This window comes from Nicotiana tomentosiformis, chromosome 10, assembly GCF_000390325.3.
Source record: "Nicotiana tomentosiformis chromosome 10, ASM39032v3, whole genome shotgun sequence".
Taxonomy (NCBI): Eukaryota; Viridiplantae; Streptophyta; class Magnoliopsida; order Solanales; family Solanaceae; genus Nicotiana; species Nicotiana tomentosiformis.
In genome coordinates, this window is record NC_090821.1 from 74,491,819 (window position 1) to 74,510,909 (window position 19,091).

The 19,091-nt window shown below is 35.7% G+C and overlaps 1 protein-coding gene across 4 annotated transcripts; it reads right to left on the minus strand.

Annotated features, from left to right (window-relative positions):
- Positions 1 to 6,507: 6,507 nt before the first annotated feature.
- Positions 6,508 to 12,684, minus strand: LOC104117593 (uncharacterized). 4 transcript variants are annotated; one of them, XM_009628663.4, is made up of 11 exons: positions 12,470 to 12,683; positions 11,386 to 11,614; positions 10,663 to 10,764; positions 10,226 to 10,395; positions 9,828 to 9,961; positions 9,556 to 9,733; positions 8,655 to 9,237; positions 8,295 to 8,407; positions 7,942 to 8,185; positions 7,610 to 7,860; positions 6,508 to 6,849 (listed from the first exon to the last, which is right to left on the minus strand). In XM_009628663.4, the coding sequence occupies exons 1-10, from the start codon at positions 12,523 to 12,525 to the stop codon at positions 7,633 to 7,635; spliced, it is 2,037 nt and encodes a 678-aa protein (XP_009626958.1). In that variant the 5' UTR covers positions 12,526 to 12,683; the 3' UTR covers positions 6,508 to 6,849; positions 7,610 to 7,632. The 4 variants fall into 4 exon arrangements, with proteins under 4 accessions (XP_009626958.1, XP_009626957.1, XP_070043547.1 ...); XM_009628662.3 differs by lacking the exon at positions 6,508 to 6,849 and adding an exon at positions 7,441 to 7,533 and having other exon boundaries at positions 12,470 to 12,682; XM_070187446.1 differs by lacking the exon at positions 6,508 to 6,849 and having other exon boundaries at positions 7,441 to 7,860; positions 12,470 to 12,682.
- Positions 12,685 to 19,091: the final 6,407 nt, after the last annotated feature.

Consider the following 19,091-nt stretch of genomic DNA (forward strand, 5'->3'; position numbering starts at 1 on the left):
GTCATATAAAATTACCGTAAGTACCGACATCATCCAATGTAAATAACCGATTCTAGCGATATACAAATCCAAAAACAATTCAATTGCCACATATACATTTCGAATCCATTAGAACCCTCTCGAGATTCATTCACTCTGCTCAAATCTAAATTGCACCACCCAAACGGGACGAAAGACATGTGCCCCATCAGCACAACAACACTCAAAGAAGTAACCATGCCTTAACACCACCGATCAAATTCATACTCCGTGCGCACTACATTCTTCACAAATAACAACTCACTCGTCATATGATTTTTATATACTCATAAAGTGCAATATAACCCGTATCTAGGAATTTCCTTACTCGAGTCATCCTCGATCTCAACCTACGCAAGTCATAACGGATCCACAATTATGCCACAGACCCAAAACTAGTATTTAACACATAACCATGAAATCAAATCATCAATACCATCCCCCCCCCACTTGGTTCAAAGACATAGAATAAAACCTATGATAACTCACCGTACCCATACTCTATTACTGCCAAAAATCTCACACTAAAATTCAACCAAATCCTTCATAAACTCATGTAACACAAACCATACAATACCTCAATCATCCGCTAAACTTGCATTCATCCTCGTGACAGTATGATCAACTTTCTCAACCAATTCGAATTGAAATCTCAACACATATAACCCGCTTGTAAATCTCCACACAACATTATAAGGATCACATATCCGTAAATTATCCCGCATGTGATAACCCGCATGCTTAGCCTCAAACTGACATCTCTCTATACCTTTTCACAGCCACAACTACTACGCAATCACATAATCTTCCTGAGTTTGAACTAATCAACAAGACGTGAAAATCTACTTCGCTCCACAATTAAAAACCATGAAAGATCCTTCAACACCCCATAACTCGAGACTATACGTCAAATCGAGACAGACATCAAGCAATCAATAGCCCTTTTTACATCTCAATCAAACCCTTTTCATCACATTCAAACCATCTGAACACATTTCGCAGTCACATCATACTCACCATATAGCCATTCAACCGCTCATCGAGCCACAAGTTCCACTCATAGGGACACTACCAGACATATGAGTCCAAAAGCACAAGTTCTCACAACTAAAACTACCGAGCCTAAGCTGTGGTCTAAACCTGGCCTCAAGTCCTCCAGACTGGCCCATCACCAAAACACAGAAAACACATCTCGTACCTCGTTCCTAGAATCACAAACCGTCGATGCACAGATGATCCCGATTGCTCACATACCCATACGAGTGAGTGGAAGGAATTCAAAAAGTTACGCTTCAAGCTAACTCAATGCCACATGATAAGGAAATAAAGATGGGATGTTTATCCTAAATGCCATGTAGCCTCTCGAAGATAAGTATGGACGTCATCATACCGATCTGCAAGACTTTACTCGACACTTGCTCATGACTCGTATGACCTATGAACCTAGAGCTATGATACTAACTTGTAAAGACCCAAAATCCAACTAGTCGTGATGGAACCTAACCTCACCCACTAGGTAAGCCAAATAACAACAATCCGATTCAAAGGAGATTTAACTGAGAACTAAAGATAATATAACTGACTTTATTACACTTCCCAATGACTAGTAGTACAAATCATGATCTTCTAAGATTTAAAATTTACAAAGCTGGTATGAAATAAAATACATCACCTATTTGAAATATACATGAACAGATTAATAAATCTAAAGCTACCAAGAACAAGAGGCAGTTATGATCGAATTGCAGGTACATCTTCAATGCCAGCTCCCGCCATACACAACTCAGAACAATATAAATAAAACAATACAAGTAATAACTGAAGATGATGCTTCGCTCGTTAAAATTCCGGAAAAATAGGCATGTCTTTCAAAATTGATAGTAAAACTCGATTCTTTTCAGGAAATCACCAAAATATGAGTGAATTTCAAAACTGTGATTTTCCCAAAAATATTCTTCCACAATAAGAATTTTCATTATCAAATGGCATGAGGAAAATACATCTCTATGCCTACATGTCAATGTGCATGCCAATGCAATGCAACATAGTGATAAATCATATGCATGCTCTTTGAGTAAAAATTTCACTCAGCACGCTCAGTCACTCAGTCCTCCCAACCACTCATTCCACACATTCACTCGGCACTCACACTCACACTAAATAGGTACCTGCGCTCACTGTGGATGTGCAGACTTCGGAGGGGCGGATCCAGCCCAAGCGCTATAATAAGCCAATCATGGCATGAATCAATAAAACCTGTTGCGGCGTGCAACCTGGTCCCATATATATACTCACAATTAGGCCTTCGGCCTCACTCAGTCATCAATCTCTCCAGTCTCTTGGGCTAAAAAATGTCATGAAAATCAGCCCAAAAATGATGATATAATGTGTCAATGAATAGCAACAGAGACTGAGATATGATATGAAATGAATGAATATGACTGAGTATGAAATTACAATTCAAACATATAACTCAACGGCAGAAATGACCTCAGTGGGTCCCAACAAGATAAGCATATAGCCTAAACATGATTTCTAACATGAGTCATAACTCAGTTTCTTTAACACATGAAAATACATGGATAATGACAAGATTATTTGACTACACAACTCCATGGAATTGATCGAGTCACAATTTCTACGGTGCACGCCCGTCACCTAACATATGCGTCACCCTCAAACTAATCACATAACATGTATAATCAGGGGTTCATACCCTCAGCTCCAAGTTTATAAGTGTTACTTACCTCGAACAAGCCGAATCCAATGTCGGGCAAGCTAAACAATACTTCGGAAAAATCATTCCTCGTGTATCAACCTCCGAACACCTTCTTATCTCCTCAATTCAAACACGCCTCGAAATTCGATGAAAGTTACAAAATCCGACAACGCATTCAATTATGAGTCCAACCATACTAATTTTACTCAAATCTGACTACGAATCGATGTTCGAAATTCGAAAATTCATTTTATGGAATTATAGAAAATTCCTCCGATTTCTCTTGAAAAATCAATAATCATACGCCGAAAATGAAGATTAATTCATGAAATATAATCACAAACGAGTCGAGAATACTTACCCCAATCCATGCGGTGAAATTCTTCTCCAAAGTCGCCCAAACCGAGCTCCAAAATCCGAAAATGCGAATAAAATGACCAAAACCCCGAAATATAGCTTTTGCCTAGGTATTTACTCTTCGCAATTGCGGAAAATGCTTCGCGATAGCGAAGCACAACTTTTTCTCAACTCAAAATTGCCCTTCGCGATCGCGTGAAACCAATTGCGAATGCAAAGAACAAGCTTCCCAACTCTTCCAGATAGCCTATAGTATAATGGTGATAACCTTTTATACAAAATCCAAATGACAAATGGTTTAACATTCTGAAGACTAGACACCAAGGACTAAAACTTTCATTTTTGGATCATCTCCAAATTTCTTATAGATTGTAAGATATAAGAGAGAAATTTCTTCTTCGTGAACATGAATTTGTCTACATGAACGCAATTAACATGCCTATTTATCCCATTTTGCTCTTCGCGAACGCGACCCAATGTCCGTGGTCGCGATGCACATTGTTGTTGTAACGACCCGCCCGGTTATTTTACTTTCTAGATCCTTGTTCCCCTAAATAAGACCCCTCGTATGTGCTTTTACTATTTTATGACTTTCGGGGAAGGTTAGTTCGGGTTTTTAAAGGTTCAGGTTGAAATCGAAATACTTAGTTCCTTAATATTGGCTTAAAAGGGCCAAGTTTGACTTGGGTCAACATTTTTAGTAAACGACCTCGGAACCGGGATTTGACTGTCCCAATAAGTTTGTATGATGATTTTGGACTTAGGTGTGTGTTCGGATCGGGTTTTGAATGACCCGGGAGCGTTTCGGCGCCTAAAGTTGGAAGTTGGCTCATTGAAGGTTTTAATGTTGTTTAAATTTGGTTTGGAGTAGGTTTTGGTGTTATGGATGTCCGTTTGGAATTCCAAGCCTACGAATAGCTCTGTATGGTGATTTAAGATTTGCACGCAAAATTTGATGTCATTCCGAATAGTTTAAGTAAGATTCGGCTTGTTCAGAGTAAGTTGGAAGAACTTGAAGTTCATAAGTTGATTCTATTTGGTTTTGAGTTGTGATTCTTAGTTTTAAAGTTGATTTCCGCGTTTCGAGGGTGCGAGTGAGTCCGATTTATGTTCACAAACTTGTTGGTATGTTTGGTCGAGGCCTCGAGGCCCCCGTATAGGATTCGGAGGGTCGACGGAGCTTGTTTGCTCTTTGGAGAAGAGTTGTTGGTGCATGTCATCTGGTGCGTTCGCACCTGCGGTGGAATGGCCGCAGAAGCGGCACCGCAGATGTGTTGCCTCGCTCGCAGAAGCGAAGCGTTTCCGTAGAAGCAAACTCGCTTCTGCGATGAAGGGGTCCGCAGATGCGGAGAGAGGCAGCCTAGCCATGATCGCAGGTGCGCGAGGCGAGCCGCAGAAGCGGGCTCACAGATGCAAGACTTGGCCGCAGGTGCGGCTGGTCATGGGTCGTGCGTGTTCCGCAGATGCGGACAGTCCACCACAGAAGCGGAGATTCTTCCGCAGGTGCAGAAAAGCCGTTGAGCAGAAGGGGTGCATATAAGTCGAAACTTAGGCTCATTTCTTCATTTCTCTCACTTGTTGGTCGAATATAGAGCTCTTTGAGGAGGGATTCTCACCTAGCACTTTGAGGTAAGTGATTTCTATAAAATATGAGTTTAAAACATAGATTGTGGGTAGAATTTAACATGAAAAATTGTGAAAATTATGGGTTTAGTTGAAAAACTTAGGTTTTGATAAAAATGGGATTTAACCACGAAAATAATTATGGAATTGGGTGAAAATTATATATTTGAGTTCGTGAGGTTATGAGTAACATTTATCTTCGAAATTTTTAAAAATCTGGGCACGTGAGCCCGATGGGTGAATTTTAGGAGTTTTCCAATTTGGGTTGGGTAATTACTCTAATAGCTAAATTATGAACTTTTGAACATGTATTGATTAATTTATATAACATTTGACTAGTTTCGGATTGTTCAGCACCGAGTTAGGCTTTAAAACGAATTTGTGGGCTGAAAAGTGAGCTTTGAGACGAGGTAAGTCTCTTGCCTAACCTTGTAAGAGGGAATTTACCCCCCATAAGTGATTTAAATTACTACTTACTTCTAATTGTGGGGGCTACGTACGCACGAGGTAACGAGAGTCCGTACGTAGCTACTAATTATGCTTATGTCCTGGTAGTTTAGGACCCAAATCATGTAATGCTTGTGGTGTATGCATCCTACATGTTAATTAAAGTGCCTAAATTATATTAAAATTTGATAAAGGGTTTGTAAAAGACTGAATTCCACTTACTTGAGTTTTGGCGAGTTACTTGACCGTTAATAGAAATTGTGCTTCTTTGTGTATTAGCCTTGTATTAGCTTTTAAATCGGATGTTCATAAAGTATACTCTCTTCTTGTGGAGCAAGCCAAACGCCTCAGCAGTAGATAGATGCATTTATGGTTCGTGTCGCTCGACCCTCGACAGTGTACACATTATTCTGGATCAGGCTGAATGACTTCGGCATAAATCGTACGTGTTTATGTTTGGAGCCTAAACATACCTGATATTATTTTTCATGAAGTGAGAGATTATACTTTATTTATTTGTTCGAAATATACTTGGAATTATTATGTGATAATAGAAGACTCTTGAAAATTTACTATTTGTTGAAGAATTATTTAACCACGGTTGTTATTGTGTTAATATTATTGTTCACATACTTTATGTCTATTTAGCATTCTTGTATTTTATTGTTCGCCAATAGTAAGTGTCGATGTCGACCCCTCGTCACTACTTGTTCAAGGTTAGACTGGATACTTACTGGGTACATGTTATTTATGTACTCACGCTATACTTCTGCACTAATCGCGCAGGATCTGAGGCAAGTGCATCTGACAGTCTTACCGGCGCACACCCCCGATACCCCAAGGCCTAGTGATATGATGCTCTTCTGAGTCCGTTCGGCAGCACCCAGAACCTCTCTTTTGCATTACTTCCTCTCTACTCTATTTCAGACAGTAGTTTAGTATTTTTGTATATTCTACTAGTAGCTCATACACTTGTGACACCGGGTCTTGAAATTATATTAGTAGACATTTGAAGGTTTTTGAGTATTTATTTCACTACTTGTTCCCACAATTGATTACACTTTATTTTGTTAAATGTTTCGTCTCTTACTTACTTAATAAATAAAAATCAACTATTTCGAAATTTAAAAAACAAATACATGACTAGTTCACTTTTGGCTTGCCTAGCGGCGATGTTAGGCGCCATCACGGCCTATTAGTGAAATTGGATCGTGACAGCTGTAGCCAAAAATCGGTAATTAAAAATGAACTAAAAATAGTCCGAAACCACCCCGAAACTACATACTTACTCGATGCTTCAAATCACATAAAAACATCGACACGACGAATCGCAACACAATTCAAACTTAGAAAATTTTCGATTTCCAAAACTCGTGCCGAACCATATCAATTCAACTCAGAATGAACTCAAATTTTGCGTACAAGTCCCAAATGACATCACGAAGCTACTGAAATTTTTGAAACCACAATCCGAACCCGATTTCATCAAAGTCAAGCTCGGTCAAACTTATGAACATTCCAAACCTTCAAATTTCCAAATGCAAATCCGGGCATACGCCCGAGTCCAAAATTACCACCCGAACCTAACGGAATTATCAAAGCTCTCATCCAAGGTCGAATACTAAAAAATCAAACTTGATCAATTCTTCCAACTTAAAGCTTAAATCATAAAATTCAAGCCACCCCTAAAAGAGACAAAACACGGGAGAGATGATGGGTATATAAGTAGACAGGTCTTAGACTCTAGTGACGTGTTCTAACCCGTGAAGACCTAGACCTAAAGCAGACAATATTACTAGGGGCTAAGTTGTTACAGTTGCGCACTCTCTCTAAATATGTTGTCGCACCAGTAAATATGTTGTAGTATCTTTAGATATTTCAATGGTGCTAGTACTGGCAATGTTGCATGTTACTACTAGGCGTTGGGACAATATGTAAAGTTTGTAAACAGAAAAAATATAACTTCTTAAGCTCAAATGCTTTTGGACACATTTTATTCACGCACAAGATTTGAGGCTGGGATATATTATAAGATTAATCAATATTTTACGCATCAATATTTAATCAAGAAGAGGTCAACCGTGAAAGCAAGAGTACGGAGTAACGAAGAGGTCACGGGTTTAAGCCGCTAAAGCGGAAAAGTAATCGTATATTTTACCGGTCTCATTGCTCAAACTCTTCACTTGTAGCAGAGGGGCTTCATTAACGTCTCAGGTTATTAATCAATACAGACATGCTCTATACGTGATACAAACGATGGAAGTATTACACATGTATACATGAAAAACAACACCAGTTTCATTTACTATATTTCTATCTGACATAAGGTAAATTATTCATTTCTAGTGATGAAGCCTCTTCAGTATGCCCTGCGATAACACACAACATGAACACAATTTGCCAAGAGATAAAAAAACAGAATAAACACGACGCCAAGGAACAAACCAGGATCACATTGGCAGCCAAGATTATGAATCAGGGTCGATTTTGTCTACGATATCAACAGGAGCAACTGGAATAGAGTCCCACCACTCTTGTAATCTCCTATTTCCTTCTTCATTTTGCTTTTTGCTTTTCCCTATCTTTGATGCTGCTATAAAGCCATACGACGCCAAAGCCATAAGGATAAACTTAAACGGAACCACTGCTAAAATCACTGCTGCGACGACCAACGCTACCATTACCATATCCGCATGCTGCAATTACCTATAAAGTTAGTAGAGGACAGAGCGCGTTGTGAAACGTAATAAAGGGTGAAAACCAATATATATCGTTACCTTTGGAGCTTTTGAAACCAATACTGACCAAATTTTCAGTATAATTATATTCATCGTTTGGATCAAGTCATAGACACTTCTCAATCCCTGTTGCGCTGACACTATGCTTTCCATTGTTGTCTGATCGGATCCGGTGTAGACAACTATTCTATGGACTTTATCGGGTATCCTTCTTCGTCTAGCCCATATCATTGTAGCGACAATTCCTAATAAGAGACCTGCTATTGCCTTGCCAACCCACTCTCTACATTCACAATAATCCGTTAGTTAATTCGTTGACTTACTAAACAAGTCGAGTTCACAATTTGACATCAAATACGCACAAGTAATTTTGCAGGAATGAAGAAACTCACTTGTAAATAACTACCATTGTCGTCATCACAAGAATGGAACTGTATAACGGCCTTTCCCATGTAAAAGCCTCTTGAACATAAGGAACCAACCTTTTCAGTGGTTTGAGGAGACCCTAGGTAAAGACAAAATACCAAATTACCTTAGCATTAGTGATATGCATAACGCCTTAACGGTACATACACATATTGAGAGATCTTTAATTAAGATTAAGCAATGCATGCTACTAATGAACAAGGATTATAAAGCTCTAAATGCTGGCTATTAATCCACTTCTTCTTTTTTCCATTTGTTTAGCTTTGGTTCATTTTCAGAAATGATAAATATGTATTTTTTTCCTAAAAAGGGGAGTAGCAACATACCATTAGAACCTGGACGCTATTGCCGATTCCTTCTTCTTTCAGCTCCTCAACTGTAGCTTTAGCCAATTCAATTTCCTTTGCTTCCTCCCTCGATTGCTCAATAGCACTCTCCAATGGAGAGATATTGCCGACTTGTAAAGGGAAAGCGATGTTGTCATTGATTTCCTTACCCCTGACGTTGTCATTGATTTCTTTTACCTCTACACTGGGAACAAACAGTTGGGCGACATTCAGGCTCCTCAAGATCGAGCTAGCACTACACGGGTGTCCGGTGTCAACTTTCTTTAGACTCTCGGCAAGCTCTTTAAGCACATAATCTCCCTTTGGCAACTCATCGAGCAAGTCGAAAATAAGGAAATTCTTGGGCACTGGAGGTGATATCCTAAGCATTTCTCTAGCTGCATGTAGCCTGATAATTCCTAGTATCGTTCTCGCATGCATCTCCCACGACTCCAACGGTGAGTCCACTTTGAACTTTTGTAAAAACCTATGCAATAGCATAATTTCCTTCACAAGAGAAAGCCAGTGGTCGCGTCTTGTTGAGCTCGTCATTTCTGGAAATTCAAAGACAACCCCTTCTTGCCTAATTGGGAAACACAACAAGTCATAATAAGATCTCTTTACCTATTATCTAACGAGAAAAAATCACATAGGCGGCGGACTATATCGGAAATGTACTAGTTCCTAATCAACTGTGAAGTTTCACGATCGCATTTAGCCTGGAACCCGTGATCCTAGAATGTTTTAAGATGACAATTAACTAACTTTGCCATGTCCCTTATAACCTGAAAAGATAAATAATGGCAAGTCACCTTGACCGAATGCAATTTAGTACTTGGGAAAAGGCCAGAGTCCTTATAAGACCGGTGCATCATATTTAGAAAGCATTAAGAGTACTTACAACTCAGAGGATTCATAAACTATGGCTTTGTCGAAGAGAGGAGCGCCCCATGGACCCGTGGCGGCTGGCTTGACACTCTGTTTAGTGTCTTCAGAAAGGTCAAGCTTAATAGCATCTTTGTAAGAGAGAACTCCAGATGCCTCAAAGTACAGGACATAGTTTGTTAGTGTCAGCCTACCTAGAAATAGAAGTCCATTAGCAACTATAGCTAGCTACGAATACGAGGCCGCGTGGCCACACAAAAACAAAACAAAACAAAACGAAAGAGATACCAGGCCAACTAGTGCCTCCAATATGGCGCACTACTCTTTGTGAGGTTGCAGTTCCTTCAACGTGTAGTATAAACTCATCGTCTGCCATTTCCATGCCTGTTGGGGTTGTTTGTTTTTGCAAATGCTTCACACATCTAATTAATGCAAGCAAAAGTACAATCACTCGGTCAACGAAAGAGCTATGCCTCAACCACAAACGATTCGTGTAAATCCCGAGAAAGTAGAATTACAACAAGAAAAGATAAGCCAGGGGATTGAACTTTGACTTAGAACGAGAACGACCTTCAAGACAAGGTGACAATTTAAGAAGCAGGGCATTGTATCAACTAAAGAAAAAAATCTTTAATTCCTCCATTATAGTTTTCTTCCAAGTAAGAAAAGCAAGAAGTCAGAATTACTTTTCAATCTCTTTCAGGAACAAGTCATAAGCAGGAAAATGAAGTCGATTTTCTGTAGCTGCTGTCAGCGTCTCGAAAGTAAATCGTCCATTAACAATATCAGCTACTAAGTGTACAAGTGTTCCCAGCCACAAGAATGCATCCTCTCCAACACTTGGCTCATTGTCAACCTGTCAACACAGTAACTCCCAATTAGAAGATGAAAATGTACTGCAACGTGAAGATTTCGTGTAAGTAGCTATTAGCTTTTCATTTTTCTTACTATCATCTTGAATTGAGTGGTACAAAGAGGGAATGCAAATCAGTTATCAGGAAGTGAGTAAAAGGCGGCAAACAAGAGGGAATATTTGAAGACACAGTTGTTCAGAATCCCTATTTTAAGTTGAGTAGCATAATGTGACAAAAGCCGATTCCAAGTTAAGATAGAGATTCCTTACAAGGAGCGGCATGACGTCTGAGTAGAACAAAGGAATGTCATCTTGCTCTTGAGGCATTTTACAAGCTACTTTCCTCTCTTCTTTTTCTTTTGCCACGCATTCCTGTATTATGAAGGAAAAACATACCACATAATGAGCACACTTCATCAGGAAAAGAAAGCATCGCAAATTTCTAACCCCTTCTCGTCCGCTTTCCTCAAAAACAGAATCATAATCAGAATCACAGTGTCCTACTATATTACAAGAAAAGGCCTGGTGACGTCAAGAATGTTAAAAGGAATTATGAGAGAAATATGGATTAAGATTCTCAATAGACCAAGGAATGTAGCAGGACCTACTATAAACTCGCATTTACAGGGTGCACCCGGCAAAATGCTAAGAACCTCTTCATGGAAATTCTTTAATTTCCTCAACTTATAGAGAAATGCCAGAAGAATAAATCTACTTTTAATAATGCAGCCTATATTTTCCTCAGGATTGAGCTGAGATATTTTTGTTTCAAGACTGATCCTCTCTGGACCAAAAATTTGCAAATTTAGACCATCCGTTTAAAACTATATATACAAGATTATTATAAAAGAGACGACCTTTCGCTCATGACCTCGATCACAACAAGGTAATTCAAACGAGCTTAAGTCAGTGAGTGAGTTAAAAAGCATACAACAAAAATCAAGGTCAGTTAAGAGAGAGCAATTGGATAAAAAATCAAGCAAGGACATTAACTGTATGTCTCTCTTCATCAATTGAACTAGGCATTTCCCAAGCTAGCATCATATCAAACGTGATCCGGCTAAAAGAACCATCGACTAACGTCTCCTCCAACTTACTGCATATGTAAGTGAGGGCCCTAGAGCAGCAAAATTCCACTAATTTCCTTGAATAACCTTCCATGTTAGGCTCCCATCCGGCCTCGAATTCATCCACTAGCTCATCCACAGATGTGCCCAACCTCCTGAGGAAAAAATATCTATCATTAATGTAACACTCCAGACTTTAGACAAAGTCCCACATCGACAAAACACAAGAGGGATGAGAGGGATGCTGGATATATAAGTTAACAAGCCTAAGACCCTAGTGACGTGTTTTAAAAACGTGAGAGTCTATGCCCAGAACGGACAATATCACTAGCGGGTTGGGTTGTTACAATTAACTTTTAGAAATTCATAGTCGGTGAGGTTAATTTTCAGAATTTTTGAATGCTACAGCAGGAAAGAATACATGCAATACGAGTTGCATGTACAAATACACAATATGATATTTGCACAATAATAAGGCACTAGAGTTCAATATAGGCTTAACTTTACTAGGAGAAATCTGGTCTAATAGTAATTATGCTAGCTGAAAATTTTACAAAAAATATAGGCAACCGAGTCGTACAACCTAAAGTCGCTTCGTACCTAAAGAATTACCCAGTTCTAAACCAAGCATTGTGGCGGACAAGAACGTCACCGTTGAGGTTTCTGGTGGTTTATTAAGTGTTAATTATACATGGTTTTACATAAATTTATGTATTTCAAAATAATTTGGGAGTGTTGACGACATTTATGAACAATTATACATACATAGTGTTCACTTATCGTAGAGCGGAAGTAGCGTGGTGGCACCGGATTCATTAGAAATCTACTATATATTGATATGAACTCATAATTTTAAAACTAATGAATTCAATATTTATTTAAAATCTTAAAAGTTAGAACTCATAGAATTTAAATCCTGAATACACATTTAATCCATATAAATCACAATTACCTTAGCCATTCAATAAAAGAAGAAAAATGCATCAAAGAGAAAGGGAGAGGAAACTAACAAAGCACATCTTTGAAAGACGTCATTGGCAATGGAGGAAAGATGCTTCTTTTCCATGTTTAATGATAGACCGACCACTCTCGTGTCCCCTATTGTTTTTACTAATATTTCAGATTTTGGTCATGTCCATATTTTTATAACGTTAATTAGATAAGTTCCAGAAAGTCACTTCCTCTAGGAAAAAACAGTTGAAGAAATGGTGATGAATGCTCAAGGCTGAGGAGAAGAGGAAGTGGCTTCGGTTCTTAGGGATCTGTATGGACACGTGTTCGACATGCAAGGGGTCCTTCCCTTATTCAGCGCTCGACTTATTATTATCTTGATATAAGTGATTTTACGAAAGCTGGCCGTTGCAAATTCCGTCGGTAAAAATATTTTCGCGATTTGGCGTCACTTACTTCCGATGAATTTCGATGACTTCTGGAAATATGGTACTATTTGCTATTGAAAATAGGATAAATACATAATTGGTCAACCGATCAAAACTAACTGTATTTGTTAGTCAAAGAGTTTATATCTATCTATTTATACTATATTAAAATTCTTAATAAAATATCGTTTATCTTTTTTTATTCTTTAAAAATAACTTTTACATTAAACAAAATAATAATTTAATTATTTTTATAATATTAAGAATTTTGAAATCAACTAAAATTATGTCTAAAAATAAAGAAAACTTTGTATTAAAGTTATTCAATTATTTTGTTCCTTCGTTGGACACCTACGAGATCAAATAAAATTTTGTCTAATAATAAAGAAAACTTTGTATTGAAGTTATCCAATTAATGATCTTCCTTGGATGGACATTTATTAATATTAAAATTCAACTATAAATTTTATTGAATAAAATCAACTAACTAAGATTATCGTTCTACAAAAGGGAACTAAAGATGAACTCTTCAAAAAACTATTCTATTCCCTTTAAAAAGCAACTGTTCGTTCTATTTTCTGATATTTATGCTATATCGAAGCGTTTGAACGAATTCATCAAGTTGCCAGATCCAGCAACAACAAATTACTATACAATTATGTGTCAGATGAGTCCGGAAAACAATGCTACGCATATTCCAATGGTGTCAATAATATTGATTTTCTAACTGCAATTCTAACTTGCAAGAGTGCATCCAAATCACCAGTTCAAGAAAAATTCTTTTGATCAAACGAGTACAAATCTAAAAAACTTTACTCAAATATTTGAGACCCAATTACTTGAATTTTTTTTCTTCTGCTTCTTTTTATGCTATGGAATGGTTTATTTGTTAAATTTATTCTAATAAGATACAATTTGATGAATGAAGGGATTAAATTTGAATTTAACACTTATTTTTTCCTGGTTGAATATTTGGGATTTGCAGCAAGGAAGAGACTTGCATATAGCATAGTATTTTGGAGGAGATCATTAGCAAGTACTAAGTTACAAAGTACCAACTTATTCATTTATCTTTGAATACGCTAAACCATAGCAATATAGCGACACCACCTATCTTTTGACTTTCTCTAAATTTTAAATTTTATTGTCACTTGACATTCAGGACATTTAGTTTCATTATTTTAAATTACTTTTCCTCTTTCAATTTTTTCCTCCATATTTTTTTATATTTTCAAATTCTTTATTTTAAATTATTATTTATTATTTTTTCAGTTTACTCTTAAATAGTTAAATTCCGTTTTATTTTGTTCTGAAAGTGTGTTTTAAAGCTTTGAAAGCTTCCGGTTCAAGTAAAATTAATATTAGCTTGGGTTTGAAAAGTTTAGTTAGTTATCAACCTAACATTTTAATTATTAAATATATCTTTTTTGAATGATTTATGAACTCCTAAATATAGGAATTTAAAATTGAATAAGATTTTACTTCTATGAATCCTTTTTCTTATTGGTTAATATATTGCCCAATAACACTAAACAAAATTTGTCATGATTAAAATAACATTTGAAAAATCATGTTGTGATCTAGAATGGTGCATAACCACTCTTTAACGCATCATAACCATTGGTAAGACCAAATTATCAAAAGTTTGATTTATGCATATATTTACATGAGAATTTTATATATATATATATATATATATATATTATGTGCCATGTATTTTATGGTAAGAATTATGAAGGTTTATTCATAATTCTAAAGGTCAAATGAAAAATATAATTGCAATTATAAAAAGGTTATATAGGATTCTCTGTACCTCAGTTCATGTGTTTTGATTCATTTTGAAATTATCCATTCGATTCATTTACAACAAGGTGGGTCTGACCACATATGTCCAACAGTATTATCAATATATTACATTTCTAAAATTTTGATAAAATAAGATTTGGCCATCGATTTGGTGCGAGCGTTAGATAATAATTTTGAGATTCTAATGAAATGACGGGAAGTACAATTTATGATCAAGTTTAATGGGTGTTACCACAAAAGAATCACAAAGATCACAATAAGGTAATTCCACAAATTGTGCATCGAACAATTTTTATTTAACAAATATCTAATGATTTCTTTAGTATGTACAATTGGTTAAAATTTTATTTAACTATTTTTTAATAGCTATTAAATCATACATATTTGAACTATGCAAGAACTCCTAATATTAGGAATTAAAATTTTGTGAGATTTTACGTATATATATATATATATATATATTCTTTTCTTAATCATCGTATTTTTGGTAAATACTTGTATAAATTATGTGAATACAAATATATTTAGTATAACACACACAATTTTAATTTATTAGATTTCTCAGTAATTTTGAGAATTACTTATATAAATTATGTTAGTAAAAACAAATTTAGTCCAATATACCCAATTATTAATTTAAATAGATTTTTGTAGAACAAAGACGTATTCTTGATAGTGTACATGATTTGTTTTTACTGTAAAAAAAATATGATAACATGTGAAATTGAAAAGATAAAATTATAAACCTAAAGAACTTTTTAAGAGGAATATAATAATGGATGATAGAGGACTTCTATTGTTCATTTTGTTTTTATTGAGTTAGTTATTTTATATTAATACTCATTATTTTTTATAATTCAAATATAATCTTTAATATAATATTTATATAATTTTTATAAAATCCTTACATTTATTAAGATAAGGTACATGTGCAACACACGTATTTTAAAACTAGTTATTATAAAAGCACGAATATTCCATGCAAAATGTTAGAGGACTAAAATATCCCTGAAATATTGATCGACTATTATGCCCTTAAAAAGTTAAAATACTTTTCTCAAAGACACAATTTCGTATATGATAAAATTGTCATATTGACTTTGCCTGATATTAGCCACCACCTTTTTTCCTTTGTTAAAACTCCGATTTCGATTAAACCCTTGATTTTGATTGAAGCTTTGATTGAGATTTTGATTTTGATTGCGTGAATATTCAGAATTGTCAGGGTAACCGTGTAGTTTATAGCACTTATCCTTAATGTGCCTTGTCTTCTTGCAGTAGTCACACATGGGCCTTCCCCTTCTATAACCATTGTGGTTGCCATTGTTGGGTGAGTAATTGGTCTTATAGGTGTTGGACCTAGAGCTGGTGGCATTCAATGATGTGGACTCAATAAACAATTGAGTGTTTGGTTTGATTTTCCTATATTTCTCATCTTGTATCAGCAAGGAAAAAGCTTGAGCCAACGTTGGTAATGGGTTCATCATGAGAATACTTCCTCGAATTACAGTATATGTCTCGTTCAAACCCATGAAGAATTGTATTAGCCGCCTATCCTATTCAGCTTTGTAGAAGTTTTTCTTAGCACCACAAGTACAATTACAGCTTCACTGGGACCTTTTACTCAAAGTGCTTAATTCTTCCCAAAGCTTTTTCAATTTAGTGTAGTAGTTGGTGATATCAAGGGTTCCCTGAGATGTATCATTTATTTTCTTTTGGATTTGATACAATCTAGCTCCATTTGTTTGCTCATATCGGTCTTCTAACTTAATTCATAAATTCACAACATCATTTGCATATTCAACACTATCAGCAATCTCCTTCGAGAGAGAATTGAGGATCCAAGAGGTTACAATATCATCACATCGCTCCCATTGACGGAATGTGGGCGAGTGGGGGTCTGGACGCTTGCTTTCACCATTTATAAACCCTAGTTTATTTTTAATCGATAACCCTCATAATACAATGCGCCTCCATGATCGATAACCAACTCCACTGAAAGGAGTTGACACAAGCATAGCACCGGGATTATCCGACGGGTGCAAATATAAAGGATCGCTTGGATCGATTCCGAAATTTCCTTGAACTCCGACATTCACTGTTGTACTAGCTACATCGGTCAAATCGTCAACGGCCATGAGTAATTGGAACTAGTTATACTAGTATTACGTTGTTAGAAGAAGAAACCCCTGCTAAGGCGCTCGAATTAGGGCAAAATGAGACTGGCCGTAGGAATCGATCAGATTAGGAAAAAATCAAGGAGATAATGAACATAAGAGAGAAGTAGTTGATTGGGAGATGATCGTAATGGAATGGTCGTGCCCTGATACCATGTTGATTACACACGCTCTCACCTCGCTCAAGCTTGAGACGAGCAACAATGTAGGTTAGAGAGACAGAGAGAGTGCATAACGAAGAGAGAGAGAGAGAGAGAGAGAGAGAGAGAGAGAGAGAGAAAATATCTAGAATGAACCGACCAACCTTATTTGATATTTGTATTAACTATATATACAAACTTGCCTAACTAAATGAATAGCTAAAATAGCCTCTTTACAAATTAACTAACTAACCACTTTACAAGTATCTAGTAACTTTACATAATTAACCATCTCAACAAATCCTTGCTAAGAATTTTTTTTCTTTAATGGGTTTTATGCGGCACAAATTTAAATAGTTAGTTCAGTAAATACCAAATGCTTATACCGGAAAAAAATTGTGATATAGACCGTATTTGCTTTATACAGTTTTGTTGTTTAGGTTTGATGTGGAATATTACTAAATTAACTTTAGGTTTATTTTATCAATCTTTTTAATTTTTAAATATTATTTTGAATTATTTTATGATAGATGACTCATTTGATTGAGAAGTCAATGGTCAGAATTGATTGGTGTGTGGACGGAACTTTTCACAAGGTAATAAGCTTTACTTTATGAGATAACACTTTTGTATAACTTTTTCCTCATTCCTTCTCCTCTTATTTTCACACAATAAATATTTTTTAGATCTTGAAAGCCAACATTCAAGATGATTTTAGGTATGCGATTCTGTTTTTTCACTTTAAGTTACTATCTAATTCATATGCGTTCTTCTTTATTTTAGATTACGGGTTTAAGTATGTTAGAATTTTTTTATTCTTTATAACCCAGCACTTCAAGAAATAGTTCTATAGTTCTAATAAGTATTTACTACTAATTTGCTTTATTTTATGTCCTTCGAATCTCTCTTTTTCAGCCATGTGCATATTTTTAACAATGTGAATTTCACCTAATTGAAAGTCACGTAGTAGAATCCAGAATGACTGTTGCTCATAAGTTGCACTAAATTCTATGATATTCATTATATTTTATATTTTCATTAAGAGTACCAACACCTTCAAGTAGCATAAAGCCAATCTTCATCTCAAAAGGTTAATTCTACTCATATTTCTGAAACATTCGTAAACATAAATATGTTAAAAGTGCATCTCACTTCGTAGTACTTATTTCATCAATATAGGCAATTTTGTAATGAGCGAGTTTCTTCCTCAAGATAAAGTAAATAAAAATGTTTACAAAAATGACTGTACAAAGAAAGCAAGAAAAGTTTTAGTTATTCGAAAGCATTTGTGTGGATTGAAAGAATTACTCTTGAAAGGCAGCTTTCCATTACTTACCAAAATGAGAACCATAAACGCGAGATGTATTTACTTAATTTTAGTTTCATCTTTTCTAAAATCATTGAAGAACATGTATCAAATCATAATATCGTAGTTAGGAAGGCGAAACAAGGACAAAAAGAGAGAAAGAAACAAGAAAAAAAGTAGTGATTTAATTATAGTATGAATGATAACACGTGTAAATAAATTGCAAGGCTTATATTAATTGTTTATATATTTAAAGATCAAAACTTTCTCCTTCTTCATATTATTAAAATGTTACAACAAGAATCAAGTTTTTATGATTCAATCTCCCAAATCTTTTCACTTGCGCACGTAAGTCTTCCTTGTCCATTTTGTTGTCCATAAGCAACTAAAAAAGTATTAATGATAATAAAATATACATGGTAATGTATGAATTAGCTACAAAAAGTAGCATTTTTAATTTTATAACTAAGTTGCTCGAATCAACACTATTTTGATAACAAGTATTCATATATTTCACATTAACTATTAGGCACTTTAATTGTTATACACTTCTAATGTCTACTACTATCTTATCTTTTATTACACTTTTGTTTTTCATCTTTTCCCAGTCCTAAGTATTACGTGCGCGGCACGTACGTAGAGACCACTATATATATATATATAACAACAACAACAACAACTACGCTCACTGAAATCCCATAAATGGAGTTTGGGGAGGGTAGTATGTACGCAGACCTTACCCCTAGCTTCTGTGGTGGAGCTAGGATTTTAACTAAGGATAGTCAAAATACAAATAAGTAAGAACACACAGAAATCAAGGAGAG

Bases quoted from the DNA above. Each gene is read 5' to 3' on its own strand.
- LOC104117593 (XM_009628663.4), bottom strand. From the start codon at position 12,525: ATGGAAAAGAAGCATCTTTCCTCCATTGCCAATGACGTCTTTCAAAGA. The intron at 9,734-9,827 runs GTATCTCTTTCG...TTCTATTTCTAG, and splicing joins TGGAGGCACTAGTTGGCCTG to GTAGGCTGACACTAACAAAC. The intron at 9,238-9,555 runs GTAAGTACTCTT...TTTCCCAATTAG, and splicing joins GTTTATGAATCCTCTGAGTT to GCAAGAAGGGGTTGTCTTTG.